This window comes from Limulus polyphemus, unplaced genomic scaffold, assembly GCF_000517525.1.
Source record: "Limulus polyphemus unplaced genomic scaffold, Limulus_polyphemus-2.1.2 Scaffold3037, whole genome shotgun sequence".
NCBI lineage: Eukaryota > Metazoa > Arthropoda > Merostomata > Xiphosura > Limulidae > Limulus > Limulus polyphemus.
Genome location: NW_013668647.1, coordinates 48,667 through 66,335, shown reverse-complemented (window position 1 = coordinate 66,335; position 17,669 = coordinate 48,667). Strand labels below are relative to the sequence as shown.

The window sequence follows — 17,669 nt, the reverse complement described above, 5'->3', positions numbered from 1 at the left end:
GTCTTTCTTATATAAATGAATGTTTTGATATAGTTCCAAATCAAGAAAGAAGTTTTGTTGTAGTGATAGAATTTTCATCATTGTTGCTCTTTAAACCATATGTTCTCAACCTTTTGAGTTTAGCAGATCCTTTCAACATGTACTTTCTTGTCAGATCCTAGTCTAATATAACCTCTAGCTCTTGTAAATATTTTGCTAATTTTCATTTTCTAATAAATCCAAAAAATATCCTCGTCATTTGGCACTGAATCAAGTTGTCAGCACTTTTTTTCATAAAACTGATGAGGATAGCAGCCTCTGCACATGACCAAATACTCAGTACAAATCTGGTTAAAACACTACACATTTTAATATATAAATTTGTGTATATGTACACTAGAAAAGGTCAAAGGTATTGAAGAGATAATTCTATAAATAGGTAGGTGTACTATGTACAGAATTAAACATTGCTTTGATTTGGTTACAGTTTCATGCATTTTGCTACTGTTCTTCTCCCCCAGTTTAGCCCTCATTTGCAACATTAATGCAGTAAAGTTGAAATGGCTTCCAAACTCATTCATCCTGTTGCTTATCTATTTAAACCTGATCTTAAAAGAGGTCCACCTGATTATATCTACCAAATTTCATCAAAGTTGATTCATCCAGTTTCTCATAGTTTGCAACACCACACACACAGATGGACAACTTTTTACTTTATACATATATATATGTGTGTTACTGTATTATCAAGGGCCCTTCCAAAACTCCTTGCAGATCCCCAAACAAGAACCTGTGCTTTATATCAACTTAAACATTAACAGTAGTTAATATACAGCTTTTTTTTACAATTTATTAGTTGATTGTGACATATCTATGTTGTGGCATGAACTTATAATTAATGTATACTAAAAATTAAAAACATTTTTTAACATTAGATGTTCTATTATTGTGTTTCTTAGTTGTCTTTTTACATTATATATTGAGCCTTACCTCTCTCTTCTTCTTCTTCTCTCTCTCTCGTTTTTTCTTTCTTTCTTCAGTAACTTATGGTATCATTCTTTCCAGTTCATAAAAGTTCACATGGATACTTTGGGCATGAGTTCATTGAGATTCCATTATGAAATTTAAATTGTGAATAATTCAAAGTATGCAATGCCATCAGCTTACTGATTTTAAATATCTTTTATGATTTTGTGCAGTTTTTAATTTTTACTCTCTGTCTCTGTGTGAACATATGTGTAATGTTCACATACCAGTATTAAGGTATGTTATTTTCTGACAGATATTTTTATATTGACTTAAAAAATTATCTTATCTTCCAGGCCAGCAGTTTATTGGACATTATTCAGGGTTCAGCCTAACATGCAATAGTAGAGAGAATGCTAGTATTGGAGGAGCTCCATACATCACATCTAGGAATGGTGGTAACTCAACAGTGACTAGCACAACCTCATCATTCCCCCCAACTACTCATTCTTACAATGTGTACCCATATGGTAGTATGTTCATTAGTAACATACCAAGTGGGACCTCCACACACACTAGTCAAAGCCCAGAGTTTATGTCCTCTTTGCCAATACCCTCTTCAGTCAGTGGCATGCCTCTCTGTGTACTTGCACCCAGTGGATCTGCTACTCCAATTAGTCAATCTCCATTGCCCCAGTTTACAGGTGGAGCTGTTGCCCCACCATTTCCTAATTTTCATCCTCAAACTCCACCTTCTCAAAATGGGTCTCAGGGAACCTCAGTTCCATTCATGGGGTACACAGTTTTGTCTCCACGACCACAAATCCATCCACCTAATCCCACAAACCTAACTCCTAACACATCTAGTCTTTCCAACTGTGCAGGGTTTGGCCCTAATTTTATGTCCAACTTTGCATCATTTCACCCAGGATTTCCTGTTGGTGGGAATGTGACAAACAGCACCCCCCATCCACAGGGAGTACTTTCTTTCCAGTATTCCACCCCTGTTCCAAGTGTTAGTAAAAGACACACCAACATAGTCTTAGGCAAACCTATGGAAGCTAGTGGCAGGGAACAGTCTGGACGAAACTTAGGTACAAGCAACATAAATTTTATTATTACTGTATTTGTAACAGTTTTTAAGCCTAATATTTAAGATGTCTGCACCCAGGTTGTGGATATTCAAATCTGATTTGAGGTTTATTGTAGTTAAATATGCTAAGATTTATGCCCTAAAGACTTTAAAATATCCAACCTGTGTGAAAATCACTTCATTGAATACTCAAGCACTTTGAAATTTAATCTGTAATTACATTACACACTCTAAGACTGTTGTTTTACTTAATTATTTTGTTTGTTTTAACATACTTTTTATATATATTTCCTTCAAATATAATGCTAAAAATTTTAATTGCAAAGTAATTTGTTACAGATACATAAGTAAGATTTATAAGAACCAAAAGTTTGAAAATGTTAATGTGTATATGGTTTACCTCTTAAAATGCTTTCCGGTCAGTCTTTGATTGCAAATGGTAGAATAAAATTTAATACAGAGGGTTGAGTGTGTTATAATAAAACAATTTTAGTGCCTCACCACATTATTAAAATCTGTGTCACCATATATGCATAGTTTCTGTTGCAAAAGGATCTGCCTTAAGGATGTTATGTACAAAGCACATCTCTTTTTCCTGCATGGTTTTCATAATCTGCATTATGTATTAGGGTGGCTGTTTCAATAGTCTAATCATACAGAAATCCAATGGTACATTGTCCAGTAACTTGACCAGTACATATTGAGGTATGCAATGGTTGAATGGGAAGGATGACTGAAAGTCTTACCTTGATAAACACATAACTTGTTGGTTTTGTTTCCCTACAAATCTAGTATTAGTGGTATAAAATCTACAGAACATTGGTCTTAAAATAAACGTTTTTACCTTTGTATTCTTTTTCCTGACCTCTAACTTGATCCTGATGCAGTTATCACCAATAATCATGAATTATTTGAAAACGTTTCATAACATGCCATGTGCCACTTTCTGAAATTTATTTTCACCCATTGACCAACAGAAAATGGCATGAGACTTGTCATAATTATTAAGGTCACCACTTACTGCCATTTTCTTATGGCTGTGTACTGTTCATACAGTTTTCTAGAATTGGTTTTCCTTTTGTGGATATCTTGAAAGGAAGCAACTTGTGTACTATTGTCTGGGACACAGGATGGCATTTGCTTCTGAACTTTGTGTTTGTAAATTTTCACCTGTTACAAGATGCTACACTTTGCATATCTTGACTTGTAGGAAGTCTCTTGCTGGATTGTTCTGTTACCCTTAATTGATCCATGTGCCTTTTTGTTTTCCAATGCCATTATGTCCAAAGGATATCCCCATCTTGGAAATTTTAAATCCTCAATCTTAACACACCTTTATGATTTGAAGTATGAATATCTTGCATTGGAAAGGGCTTTTACATATCCTTGTCAAAAGCAATAAAGTTTCAGTGGCATCACACTACCTATAAAATCTCAAACTATGCCAAACTGTAGTTATGATACATTTTGTACCACAATGTCTTTATATTAGTTTTGGTTGTCACATGATTTGATGGTTTACATATTAAAATTGTTTTAATATAAGCTTCTCAACCCCCTGTAATTAAGCTTCTATGTAGAAAAAAAGGAAGCATATGCATGTAATTATAACAGTTAAGCACATCAAGTGTTTTCTTAGATTATATTAAAACTGTGTTTATAAGCTGTTGACTAGGTCTTTCCTTATTCAAATTGTTCAGTGTGGTGTGTGAAATCCAGGCAACACTGAAAGTATATAGAAATTTTTCAAGGTGTAGCATAACAAAAACTGATAATATAGCTACTAGTTTCAGTATAATTTATTCCAAATCAATTATTATATATGACTTTATAGGTATGTTAGATATGGTACTAGAGTAACTACATTACAGTATTACACTTTTTAAATCTAATTTTCTAAAGCAGTTTGAATATTGCTTTCATAGAATGTTATCAAAACTGATATCTGGGTATCGTTTAGTTTAACGACTTTCCAAATGAGCAGAATAATTAGTGAAAAGTGGATACTGGTATTAAATAAAAGTGCTTTGGAGATAATTTTACAATCAAAAACAGATTTTTCCCTTGAATCTAGAAGTTCAAAGGTGTCTTTCTTTATTATTTTTATTAAAACTAGTCAAAGTTTAGTTGTTTAGCAAATGAAAAGATTATATTGGTAAAATTAAATGCTTGATAATATAAGGATATTCACAAGCAAGACTTTCAAAACTAATAACTTTTTGTCTCAGTTTTAAGAAACATTTTCTGATGTGATTATAAATGTTTTGTACCATGATTCTTACCATAATAAAAACTTGTCATTAATTTGTAGAAAACATATCTTCTACACCTATCATATGTTTTTTATGCTGATGTTGCAGTTAAAAATTTGTTGAAAAATTCTGTAGGTAATTTAAAGAACTGCATTTATGAAAAGGTTATAAGTAATCAAGTGTTATTTTATAAAGATGAGGATTTGATCAACCACTCTTTGCAAAGAATATATCAGGGCTTCCCTAATGGTAATCCAGATCTATACAATGAAGTCCTTTAATCTGAACTACACACACACACACACACATTTGCTCAGTTAGCTATATATATTTCTCAGATGTAAATACTGAGTTACAAACCAAACAGGAAATAATTGCCACTTTGTTTTTGAATACGCAATAACTTCAGTCTTTATTCCTTTTAATTAATATGATAAAATAAAGGGAAATGCAGGGACTTATCTGTTTTACAATGAAAGAAGTGATTGAATGCGTTGGGAACCCATGATCTAGATCAATTATTTACATATAATAATTTTGTATAGATCTGACCCTTTTCATAAATACTGTTAGAATTAATTTGCCAGCTTCTTTTTATAGTAGGCCTAGAAATTAATGTACAAGATTGTTTTAATTGCTGAAGTTAGTCATAATATTCCACTATTGTCTTATAGTTTTTTCTTCTTTTATAAACTATGTTAAATACAAAACAAGTTTGTTTGTTATTTAGTTTTAGTTTCAAAGTAATATGAGATGTATTATCTTGTATACTGGACTAAGTGCAAGGTTTAAATAAAAAAAATATACTTGTAGCATTACATCTGTTGGCAAATTTGCCAAAGCAAGTATAAGTAGAATCACTTTTAACTTAAGCTTACTTCAAGATTTTTTTAAAGATACCACTACAATTCAAAAATTTCTTCAAGCCAGGAATTGTAGTTATTTTAAACTTGAGCTGTTACTTCTGTCCATTAATATGATTGTGTAAAAAACTTTAAAATCACAGTTGAGTTCATTTTGAGATTATAGAATAATAAATATGTTCCAGTTTTAAATAAAGTAACTTGCTCTTTCAACATAATTATTCTTTCTAAAATGTCTTGGATTGATAATTGTTACTTTCATGGTAATAAGAATTAAAAAAAAAGTCCGAATGATTGAAATGTTAAAAACCAACAAAAGTAAACTGGGTTTTATTAAATAAGATTTTTTTTCTAGTGCTGAAATATAAGTTTTATTACTGTTTTATTTCTTCTGTCATTGCATCTCGTCAGTTCCCAGTGCCCATGATCACAGTACATTAAACAGGGCTGTACCATTTCAACATGGAATGGTGTCAGACAGTTCAGCTCACAGGAAAGGAGGCCCATTTCTTCACGGTATGGAATGTAATGATTTTCATGTGTCATACTATTTGTTTTTATTTATCTGGGTTTTCTAAATGGATTTCACTTGATTTGATATAATTTACTCACTTACTTTATTGACAATTTATTCTTTACTTTGTTTACAGTAAAGATGAATCTAAATTATTACGGGTATGTTTCTTTAAATTTCTTCATTGCACAGATGGAGAAAAAATAAGTTGAACAAATTAGTTTACAAACTATCATATTTTTACTCTATGGTTTAATATTTGATGTTTTTTTGTTCCTCCAGTAAAGCTGTTTAAATTTGGTTTATGAAAGTAATGTTTTGCAAATTGCTTTGGGTATTGAATAAGTATTTTAAAGTCATTCAGTTTCTTATTTTTTATGTTATACACTAAGAATGTGATGCTTTTGGAATTTGCTGTACTACAAATATCCATAGCTGTAGCAAGAAATATTTACTGGTTTAAATTATCAATATATTTTTTGTTCCTTGTGTAATACAAAGTGAAAAACATTTCAAGCATCCTTATTTATTCTCTAATGGTTTTCAAACTTTGTAAGATAAAATTACAGCTATTAAAAATCTTATTTGACAAAATAAATTGATATTATTCTAATTCTTATGTTACTTTACTTGAAATTTATGCTACTTACAGAATATTAACAATACTAGGTTTTTACTTTGGTTAAGTAGATATTTGCCTAATAAACATTATTAACAAGTATTCATTTCCCTTGGATACAAACCATTTAAGTAACTACTTAGTTATAGGTACAACACTTAAGGCTCCAAAATTATCGTAAACTTATGAACATTTAAAATGATAATAAAGTGTCTGAAAAAGTGTACACTGCACACAGTATCATTGCAATAAGTGACTGGTAGTGAATAAATCTTTCATCATTTCTAAACAAACTTGAGGTTTAGACTTTAGAGATATCAAGTGTCCTATATATCATGGCATGTGTGAATGCATAGTGTCAACATCAGGCACTGCAGGTGACCCATTAGCATTTGTATGTTAACTTAATATGAATAATATTAATCAGAAATTAACTACTTTAATAGTGTATGTAAAAACAAATATAGGTGTTAGGGTTGAAAATGCAGATTTTGAGAAAGCAAAGGTTAAAAACAATTTAAGTTTGAAAGGCTGGCATTATTACTGAATTAATTATTTTAACATGTTTATCTAAACTTCCATCTATATCAACAATGTCTTGCATAGAAGCTTATGGTGTTTTTATGTTTATAAAGGTGTTCTTTGTTAACTACTTTGAAATTTTTCGTGTTATTTGTGATGAATTTAAAAAACAAGATTCCAAAACACTGGAAATTCAAGATTTCTTTGGTATTATTGTTTCTTTAAATGCTTCTTACAATACTTGGATTTCCACCTTATGAGTCATTTTAATATCTGCAAAAATGGCATCTAGTATTACTATTGTTACGTCTCCGTTTGTTAATTGATTTTCCGTAACTTCGTTCCGACGAAACTTTAGCGACACAAGTCCTTACTTAATAAAACTGGTTTATTCTTTCCGATTATAACTTTACCGATACACTTATTTTCAACAGTTGCTCTATAACAAACGTTTTAACAACGAACGTTAACTTCAACAATACTTTCTGACTGCAGTTCAATTACTCACTACCTACACACATTGTCCCGTCACATGAGCGTCTTATATACATACCAGACTAACATATATCTAGTAAAAGCTAGTACATTCACAAAGGAACAAGATATTTCTAGAAAATAAGTGGCGTGACACTAGTCACGTGACCTCGCTGATGCAACACTATCATCACAAGTCTTCTTCAATTTCTTGTCAAATATTAAACATTGTACTGTGTTTTTCTAGGATCAGAGTGAATTTATTTTCACAGTTTTACATTATCACACTGTAACAACACTGACAAGAATCTTTTATAGTTTTATCACATGAAAACTAAGGGCAATTATAGTTTAACGAAGAATTAGTTTATTTAATAAATAGTGTATTAAATTCAGATATTTTAGTTATTTGTAACAATGCTATACTCTTTTCTTTAACAACAAAGATATTTAAATGAATTGGTTTATTGAGTAATAAATACACCAATTTTCCATAGCAATCCTATACTCTTTTTTTTTAAAACTCTGACTGGTCATGCAGACCCCCATATTATACTAGCAAAAAGTGGTTAAAAGTTAGTAGCCTAAAGATATTCTCAAACCTACATCCACTCCATAGATATTTGCTCATAAAAGTAAAATCACGTGTCATGTATGTTAACTTCACAGTTATCAAGTGACAGTGTGTACAGAAAACAATCATTAGCAATGGTAGAGAAAAGGAGTGAACAAGATGATCATTTTGTAAAGTTGAATCTTTTACAAAATATTTCAGCTATATAAGAACATTCCAGCTATCAAGAAGACCATCAGGATGAATTTTTGTGCATACATTGTGAAGCAGTACTGAAATTTAGCAGTAATACTATGAACATGCAAAAATCATTTACAACTTCTCTACAGTGCTGCATTTAGGGAGGTGTCAAAGCACTATGGTTAAAATTCCAGCAACAAAGGCTTTAACCATATTTAACCATCTTTATCATAATCATCAAGTACCAGCAACATTAGTTATAGTACTGCAAGTTCAACATCTGTTCAACAGTCACTGAAAAGACAGTCAACTATACAAGTCTTTAGCAGCTAAAACTAAGTAGCTTAAGGAGAACATGAAACAGAAGTATCAGTTAACTACATAGTTAAAAATGTGCATCCACTGTGAACTGTGAAAGAACCTGGCTTTGTAATGTTGCTTCAATCTCTTGATTCAAAACACCATGTGCCATCAAGGAAAGTATTAACTGGAATCTTATCTCAAAACTGTACACCAGCATTCAAGTTGTTATGGAACAACTTTCTGAGACAAGTAATGTGGTTATTATTTTTGATAGGTGGATCTCTACAGCTTTGACCAGTACCTTGCTTTCACTGTTCATTTCATAAATCCTCATTGGGTTTTGAATTCTTCAAAATCGTTAGTTTCCACCAGCTCACACTGCTGAAGTTATAGAATGGGCAGTTACTTAGTGTCTAGAAAGTTGGAATATCCTGGATAAGATTGTAGTAATTGTGTCAAACAACATTTCCAACTGTGTGAAAGCTGTTAGTAATATTGATCGAAAGTTAATACAGTGCTTTGGCCATACTTTGATCTTAGTTAGCAATAAAGGACTAAATGCAGGAATGGACTGAATGATCGCACATTGTTCTAAGTTGGCTGAGCATTTCCATTGAAGTGCTATTGCTAAATATTGTCTAATAAAGAAACAAAAATAACTCAGTTTACCAGAACACAAGCTAATTCTCCATCATGAGACTAGGTGAAACAGTATTTATGCCATGTAGAGAAACAACAACCCATATGTGAGGCACTAATGAAATGTGATAAACCAGAGTTAAAGCCAGAATTAGAAAAAGAGTAATGTGGAAAAGCTGGTTCAAATTTTAAGCCTTTTTCAGAACTTACTCAAAAATTCGGCAATTAATCTTAGATCACTCTGTCAAGTTTGTTACCTCCTAGAACCAACTGAAGATGACATAGGAGTGACAGCACAGATAATACAAGCAATGCTTGAGTATCTTAAAAACTGATATGCATCAGCTGTCAGAATTAAAAGACATGCCATTCTTGACTGAGTATCAGAAATGGTAAGTGTGTAATATGATATAGGATCAAGTTAATTAACTGTTGACACCTGATATTCATTTGTTCAAGGGAAATGAGCAAAGTCTCTCTATTCAAGAAGGGAAGGACATCTTCATGTTTCAGTGCCCAAGAAGTTCAAGAACTACCAACAAGTACTTCCCTTAGTTTTTTGTGCAAGCCTTGGACCTTGGTTGAAATCTTGTTATTGTACCATATCAAGTGGTTTCATCATTTACTAGTGAAAAACAACTAACTATAAAGAAAGTTTAAATATGACTGGATTCTATAGATAAAGCAAGAATTAGACTATCATGTAATATTAAATATATAGGTTTACATTTTTCATAGTTTCTGCCCTTTCATTTGTGAACTGTGATAGCATTTGTGTGTTTGAAAGCTACAGAAATTTTCATGAATGTGTAACAAAGAAAATTTTATTACAAGTTTAAAAAAAGTAATAAATTTATAATATTTGGAGAAGGTTATGTGATCATCAGGTACAAGTAGTTTACCAAGACAAAAGAATATATATACACAACATGAAACAAAGAAGTCACATAGTTGGAGATTTATTAAAGGTTTAACAAATGTATCTTGATGATGTCTGGTTTTTTGTTTAAAATTATGGTGCTTTTACTGATTACAGTTAACGAAGACATTTTATGTAAGAAATTTTTAAAATATTAAAATGAAATGACAGTAGAAAGAAGCAACACATGAAATAAAACAACAAATATCTAATAAATTATAATAAAGATGACAAAACGAATATTTCAATAACATAGAAAAACTATAGCATTGTTCATGACCCAATTTTGTTGTATCAATTATGGAGATAATAAAACATAAGTTTAAATAACAAAGATTAATGTTAAAACTAACATGAATGCTTTAACCAAATTACAAAATTCTAATGACAGCAAGTACTAAGTTAGATATATTTTATGAACACAGTGCTTTTATTTTTTGTATTTTATTAAAATTTCCTGTGTATAGAACAAGGAATTCTGCAATAATGCAACATGTGAATTTAATACTCATACATTTTACAATACCGACTGGAATAAACTGTCAAACGTGTGTGCTGAGAAATCAATAAGACAAACAACTATATATTAGCATTATTACATACTAGGACTTGTCTATTCTAACATGACTACAGCCAAACTTTTGTTTCACTTTTCAGTGCTTTCTACAATGTACATTTAATAGAGCTAGTCATAATCAAACTGGAGTTCTGTTCCTGTACATAGGCTAATGATTAAATGCAAGTTACAATATGTCTTACATATTGATTTTGTTATAAATTAGACAGTGTGTAGTAATGAAAATTAATTAGTGAATTTACATTTCTGATTTATCACATTGTTAAAAAGCTAGCATGAAAATGTAATAAAGAACACTGGTTCGGAATTGGAGGAGGGGTTACAGAATCGGTAGTGTTTGCTCCACTACCGTAAAGTTCAGTGTTCCAGATGTGCCAGTGCCTGTCACAACTTCCATCAAAACATAAGTTCAGGAAAGAAAGAGTTATGATGTTACAAGCATAACAGATGGACAATGTAAATAAATAAATAAAAAACTTTTTGTTCATTTGACACTAATAAGTAAAGTTATGCAAATTGTAATACAATGTAAAAAACAGACTTTACAATTTAAACTTTATCAGGGATGGATATAGGGCTTTGTTTGTGTATGTGTGTGGGTAAACTAGACCTTTACTAGCAATACTTATAAATTTATAACAATGTTAATATAATACTATTGAATATGGTGGACTCTTTCCTTAGATCCTCAGCTGTTAATGCAATATTAAAGTTATAGTTATTAATATTCTGTGTTCACTGCTGAGTTATATGCAATGTCACTTCCCCAGAATTACATAGAATCTAACTGGTATAATAATTATACCGTCTGTACTGACTAAATATCAAATGTTATCAATATCTGAACCTGTAATAAGACCTTGGGATCACTTAAGGTCAGTTTCTACTCAACTCTCTTGGATATTCAGAATAGACGCAAAATAAAAACATAAAACAAAACAGATACTTTTCATAATGTAATACTAAATAGAATTAAAACATGCCTATGGCCCATAAAATGTTAAAAACGTGATCAATCTGGACAGCATCATCATTGCCAATGTCACTGGGATACCATGACTGAAGATATTTCTATGTTCACATTGTAGAGATAGCAGGAAAATGATACATGGACATTTGTGAATTGAGTGGCATGCTGCTCACATATTGTCACTCCTTTGTAAGAGAACGAGTAATAAAATTATGGCCAATGCAGAGCTTTGTGAAGACGACAACTTTTCTCAGATTCCTGCTCAAACTAAACCCGCAATCACTGATAGTACATTTTATCTGGAATAGCTTATTTAAATTGTATTCCAACTGGCATAAAACATTGCCTTGATGAATGGCTTTAAAATCCAAATACAACTTCTCTCAGATTCCTGCTCAAACTAAACCCGCAATCACTGATAGTACATTTTATCTGGAATAGCTTATTTAAATTGTATTCCAACTGGCATAAAACATTGCCTTGATGAATGGTTAAAATCCAAATATGAAATAGACAAGGCTGTAATGCCACTAGTGGAGACCAATTTGGCCACAGTGTCAAAGAGTTTGTTCCCTCATATTTCAACAGAAAAACTAGATATAAATGGATGACAGTGAGTAACAAGCAAACTTCTTTCATCTTTTAACTTTTTTATAATACTTGTTGTTTAAAACAAGATAACTACTTTTTGGTATAGATAGCCTATGTGGCTTTCAACCAAAACCCCCTGAACCAAACCAAGATGATTAATGTGGTAATTACCAATTCTTATATCCTAGGCCTATTACAAAACAGTAAATTAAAGATGTGTACATTTGTTCTCTTACAGGACTACCCCTGCATCATCAGTTTAATCCTCTTATGCTTCGATCAGCCCAACCCATGGTAAGGTTTCCTCATGTTACGTCAGGTGAAATATCCACAGTAAACAGACAACCCAAGGTTTACAGGCATCGAAGGCAGGACTTTTTAGTGAGTTACGTTTAACATTTATTTAAAATACTTAATTATCAAGGTATACAAATAAACCTGACATCAATACAAAGATAATGAACAAAATTCTAATATTATATAAGTTTGAAGTTCGTAGCTTTATAAGGAAATACTTAGAAAAATGTTCAATCTCCCTTTGTGTGAAAATGTTGGCTTTCTTTAATTTATTTACTACCCCTGCAATAACTGTTCAAAGTGCTATCAAGTAATCTGTCTCTCATTGACATTCCTTAACTAAAATAAAATTTTATGGCCTTAAATCTTATTGTCTACTCAGCAAATTTCCTGGAATTTTGGGACCCAAATGTCACACCCATTTCTGTAACCCTTTCTTTCATATAACCAAAAAGATACTCTTTCAGGCTTAAAAGTATTGTGTTTGTAGCCAATAGAGTAAGCTGTAAAATGACATATTGGTTTTCCCACTTCCTTGTATGAGGAACTGACCAAATAAGTTTCAATTTAGAGAATTTTGTTTGTGGGAACAGATTGAGGAAATTAGCAGTATTTTGAAAAGCTGTTGTTGCATAGATAGAAAGCTAAAAAAATTATGAATATTGTAGGACATTAAATAATTTTTACCTGTTATTATTTTGTGTCCACTGGTGTGTTATCTAATTAAATAATAAATATTTTTGAGAAGTAGTGCCTATAGTTTAATTTTGAGCTAACTATCCAGGACTGGTGAGGGAAAAAAATAGAAGACTCAAGAGGTAAGGGCTATATTTCTTGTTCGTCTTAAGTATTCTTTATTTATTATTATAAAACTAAAAAAGTTTAAAAATGAGAAACTTTTTACTTTAAATAAGGTAAGATAAAAAATAACAATAATTCTTTACGAAGTATGCTGACGAGGGATAACAGCTCATGCACTATGAAATTTGATTGGATATCATCTATTGCTTTTTGCCGTAAAACTTGAAACTTTGTATGGCAGGAATTTTTTAAAACACGGTTCATAGGGCTTAAAAAATATAATTAAAACAGATGCATAATATCAATAAATCCATTATTTAATGTAAACAAAAGTAGTTTCCTGCTACAATTGGAAATTTGATAAGATTATACTTATGCAATTATTTACTTATATAACATTACAAAAATTTTACTGCATTTTTTCTACGAAGGAAACCCGAAAGTATAAATGGGGCTGGCTCGCAACACCCCTAAGCAAAGCCACAGATATACAGAAAATTACTATTTGGAAATATGGCCTCATTTTTGAAAAATTAATTGCAGTTCATTTAAATTAATTCTCTCTTAGCTTTCTTATATGTACATTATTGAAGGTAGTGTGTTTGTTAGATCTAAATTACTGCATTCAATTTAGCTTTCTTGTAGACAATTTGTTGAAAATAATGTGTTTGACCTATGCCTACTTTACTATATTTAGTTCTTCTACAGGTAATGGTTGTATAAAGTTTTTATCTGATGTAAATATATAATATTTACGCAATGACTGTTGCTGCATAATATTTTGTCCGATATATTTCTCTTATTCAACACTTACTTCCTTTCTCAATCAAACTTTGAGGGTTATCAGTGGAGCTTACACTTCTGTTGGATGATATGTTTCCACCTCGATGTATATTTAGGACCTGTAGTATAACCATACCCACCAGTAAGTATAAAGAGATTTAATGGATATCTAGTATACAGGAAAGTTTACATTTGTCATTGCAATAGCAATTGACAACCTAGAGGTTAAATAGTTAATTTACAGTTCTCTGATTTTGCTTCCTGGTAAATCTGTACAACCACATTTCATGGTGTTAAAATGGGCACTTGAAAGCTAAGTCAAAGATGATAAAGAGGCTACAAAATATAAAATTTATTAGGTGATTTTGAAGGTTATTATTATTCTTCATTTACTTCTTTTAAATCACTGGTTTACAGACTCTCATAGCTTAAATCCTCTTGAAGATACTATTTACAAAGTTCTAGCAAAGTATGTATTTTGATAATATTATTTAAATTACATTGGAAATTGTAGATGCCTGAAAAAATTTGAATTTTCACCATTCATTTTAGTTGAATGGTATATAAATGGCAGAACAATAGGAATTACCAAATAACTAATACCTTTTATATAAAATCAAGTAACAGAAGGCATTCCTTAATTGGTTTTTCATACAAGTATATCAGAACTTGCGAGTTATTCTACTTGTTGATAGGAAAATTTGTTAACTTGCTTCGAGGGGACATTAGAATATTTCTAAATTTAAATATAGTGTGACTGATTCATCAGAACATTATAAAACTTTCTATAAAGATAGATTTAATAAAGGCAGCTTTTCACATGTCATTAGTTTCTATATTTTATCACCAAATGATGTGAAAAACAAAATTTATTTCTAATTCACCTACCATTTTAACTAACTACTAGTTTATTGAAATGCATCATAAGTATGTGAATAAGTGTGGAGATTATTCACTGATATGGAAAACAAGTATCAATGAGTTTAAAACTTGTACATATATTTTAATGTTTCATTTTGTTTTTTTTTAAAACTTCATACAAGCTGACATTTAAATTAATGTACCAAATACATCTATAATGCTTCTTACACTGCTACCAGGGAGCACCACAAATAGAAATAGTTTGTGTTAGCAATTAATGTATGCAACATCTTGTAAATTTTTTCAAACATATTTAACCCCAAGACGTGATCACTAATTGAAAATAACTTATAAGTTTTTTCGTTAATGTCTTCCCCAGAAGAGGAATAAAACAAGAGCTGTCTGTATCACTATCAATTTTAATATACAAAATATTATCATCTATATCATTCTTTTAAACAATAATGTGTTTCCAGAATGCCCAATAAAATATCAATTCTCTAATATTCATTAATGATTATTTGTAAACAATGTAATGTAATCACTGTATACCCAAAAGATTTGAACATCTTTTCTTTGCTTATGTGTGTTGGACTAACAAGTATTTAACAAAGCCAGGAAACCTCACTGAGCCACACAAGTTACACAAGACTAGTTAGTAGTGTAATACATGCTTCCTTTACTGACTGCATCAGTTAAAGTTCCTCAAAAATAAAACTTATTTTCAGTTTATTGCTGCTAAATATTCAGTCTTTCTTATGGAAACTTTCAGATTTGGTAATTATGTGTATTTTGTATAAATTTAATTTTTGGTTGGGTTTGGTAGATTAGGTAGTACTAGCAATGAATCATTAAGAGATGCTACTACTGAAATTGATTTTGCATATTATATAACACTGACTTCATTCTAAGACAAGAAAGTCACATAATTTAACATTTCAATTTATTTTTTCTAACATCACTGATTCTTATCAAAAACAGTGAAAAAAAAAAGAAACAAACGAAAACTTCACTACAGTATATCACCCAACAGACCAGCTTCCATACTGTATCCCTTACCAAATCAATTAAACACTATTGTAGAACAACAATACTGTTTATGAACAAGACTAACACAGGATTTATAATCACAGAAACTAAACTCTTGCAACAAGGCAGGATGTCAGAAGTTTACCAGCAAGGCCACAAGGTTGCAAAAAAAAATTATGACTACATCATCGGAAACATGTCTTGATAAAGGGAAAATTAAAGTCTTTCTACGATAAGTCATCAAAAATGAACTAAAAACTTCCTTACTAATCTCAGCACGAGATGACAAGAAAGTTGCTGATTGACAATAAGTTGTGTGAAGAGAGAAATTTTCTTATTCTATGAATAAGTGGATATCAAATGGTTCACTTAAAAAAATAGTTTGTATGGAATAGTGTAGGTATAATTCCAGGGTTAACTTAAAGTCTTGAAACTGATTTCCTTCCCACGTTGTCGAAGCTGAAATTTGTTTGTTTTGATTTTTAAAAGGGCAGTCTGGGCTGCTGTGCTAGATTCAAATATTGCTAACACTTGATATTTAGTTTTAGTGATGTTGTCATTCCCCATTGGCTTTGATTTACTACTGTTAGTACAAACAAACTCTATCTTGGCCCCTAGTGCAGTCACTGGCTCTAAGTATCGTTCTACATCATAACGTTTCATCCCATCTGGGAGACCTTCTACTTCAAGAAACTGTGAACCTTGAGGAATAGAAATTATTTTTTAAATACAGCAAAAAGATAGCATGAAAAAAATACACTTACAACAGACTGGCCTTAGTTGTGAACTTAACATGTTAATCACTAGACAATCTATTTTTGTATACCATTTGACATCTCTTTGTTACAAGTTCTTTTAAATATTTTAAGTTGTTTTCCACTTAATTTCCTATTCCTCTTTAAATTACTAAACAGTGAGAGTTGCTAATACAACAGATCATTCATGCTCTTTGGTGAATTATTAAACTCTACTTTCTCCATTTGTTGAAATCTTCAAATATATTTCAAATATACCCTTTGCTTTCAAGATTTCTTTCTGACTGCTTATTTAAAGCTCTATACATACTTCTTTCATGTATGGGTATATGTAAATATTATTTTTAGTTCGTATATTTCAAAAATTCTTAGCTTGTATTTTGTGTTTGTAAAGGACTCTGAATATTTTTCTTACATGTATAATTGTAATTACACTTTCTCCTCCATTGGTATTTAATGTAATTTTATAAAGAAACTGATAAAGGTACTGTCTTTTCATTTAAGTACACATTACTCAATTTAATTCTAAAGCAATACAACACTACTTATAAAGAAGAACAACACGGTTCAGTTGAGCTGAGCGATTAGTGATATTTGCTAATCAATCAATTGATTGCCATTGACCAATACAGCATTCTTCCATCCACTCACAAGAAAAAAAAAAAAAGGTTGACAGCAAGTGCTGCCAGAAAGTTTGCCTTCCCTCTAATCAGCAGTTAAACATTAGTGATAGTGGCAGATAACTTTAGTAACTCTAACATAGCAAAGATGGGGCAAGCAAGTTTGGTGGCAAAGTTTTGATTATTTAAATAGCTGATCAGAAACACTAATTTTGAATAATCAATTTAATTTTAATTTTGATTATCTGATCAGTTTACATGACAGGGCTGACGAGAGGGGGGGGGGTCAAGGGGTACCATTGTCTTGGATCTAGCAAAATTACTAGTTTAACTCTTTCCATAGGGGCAGGTCAAACTGTGTATGTCAAGTTTAGTCATAAAAGACAGACAATCTATTATTGATTTTATGCTTTGGATTTTAGCAGTTACACTAAATGTCAGTATCATGAAGTCTAAACTTAGGACCACATTTGGTTTTGACCCAGATC

General features: G+C 31.1%; 1 protein-coding gene and 1 long non-coding RNA gene across 2 annotated transcripts in view; one reads left to right on the top strand and one right to left on the bottom strand.

Annotated features, from left to right (window-relative positions):
• The window catches only part of LOC111088042, a 20,818-nt gene extending 3,273 nt beyond the window's left edge, over nucleotides 1–17,545 (bottom strand). Inside the window, exons 1-2 of the long non-coding RNA XR_002612663.1 lie at nucleotides 13,942–17,545; nucleotides 764–774 (exon numbers count right to left, since the gene is read on the bottom strand). This is a non-coding gene — a long non-coding RNA (uncharacterized LOC111088042). The remainder of the gene's footprint in view (nucleotides 1–763; nucleotides 775–13,941) is intronic.
• Nucleotides 1–17,669, top strand: part of LOC106468518 — a 100,197-nt gene that overhangs the window by 75,065 nt on the left and 7,463 nt on the right. Inside the window, exons 10-11 of the mRNA XM_022396852.1 lie at nucleotides 1,302–2,039; nucleotides 12,274–12,329. Coding sequence (XP_022252560.1) covers nucleotides 1,302–2,039; nucleotides 12,274–12,329 — 794 coding nt within the window. The remainder of the gene's footprint in view (nucleotides 1–1,301; nucleotides 2,040–12,273; nucleotides 12,330–17,669) is intronic.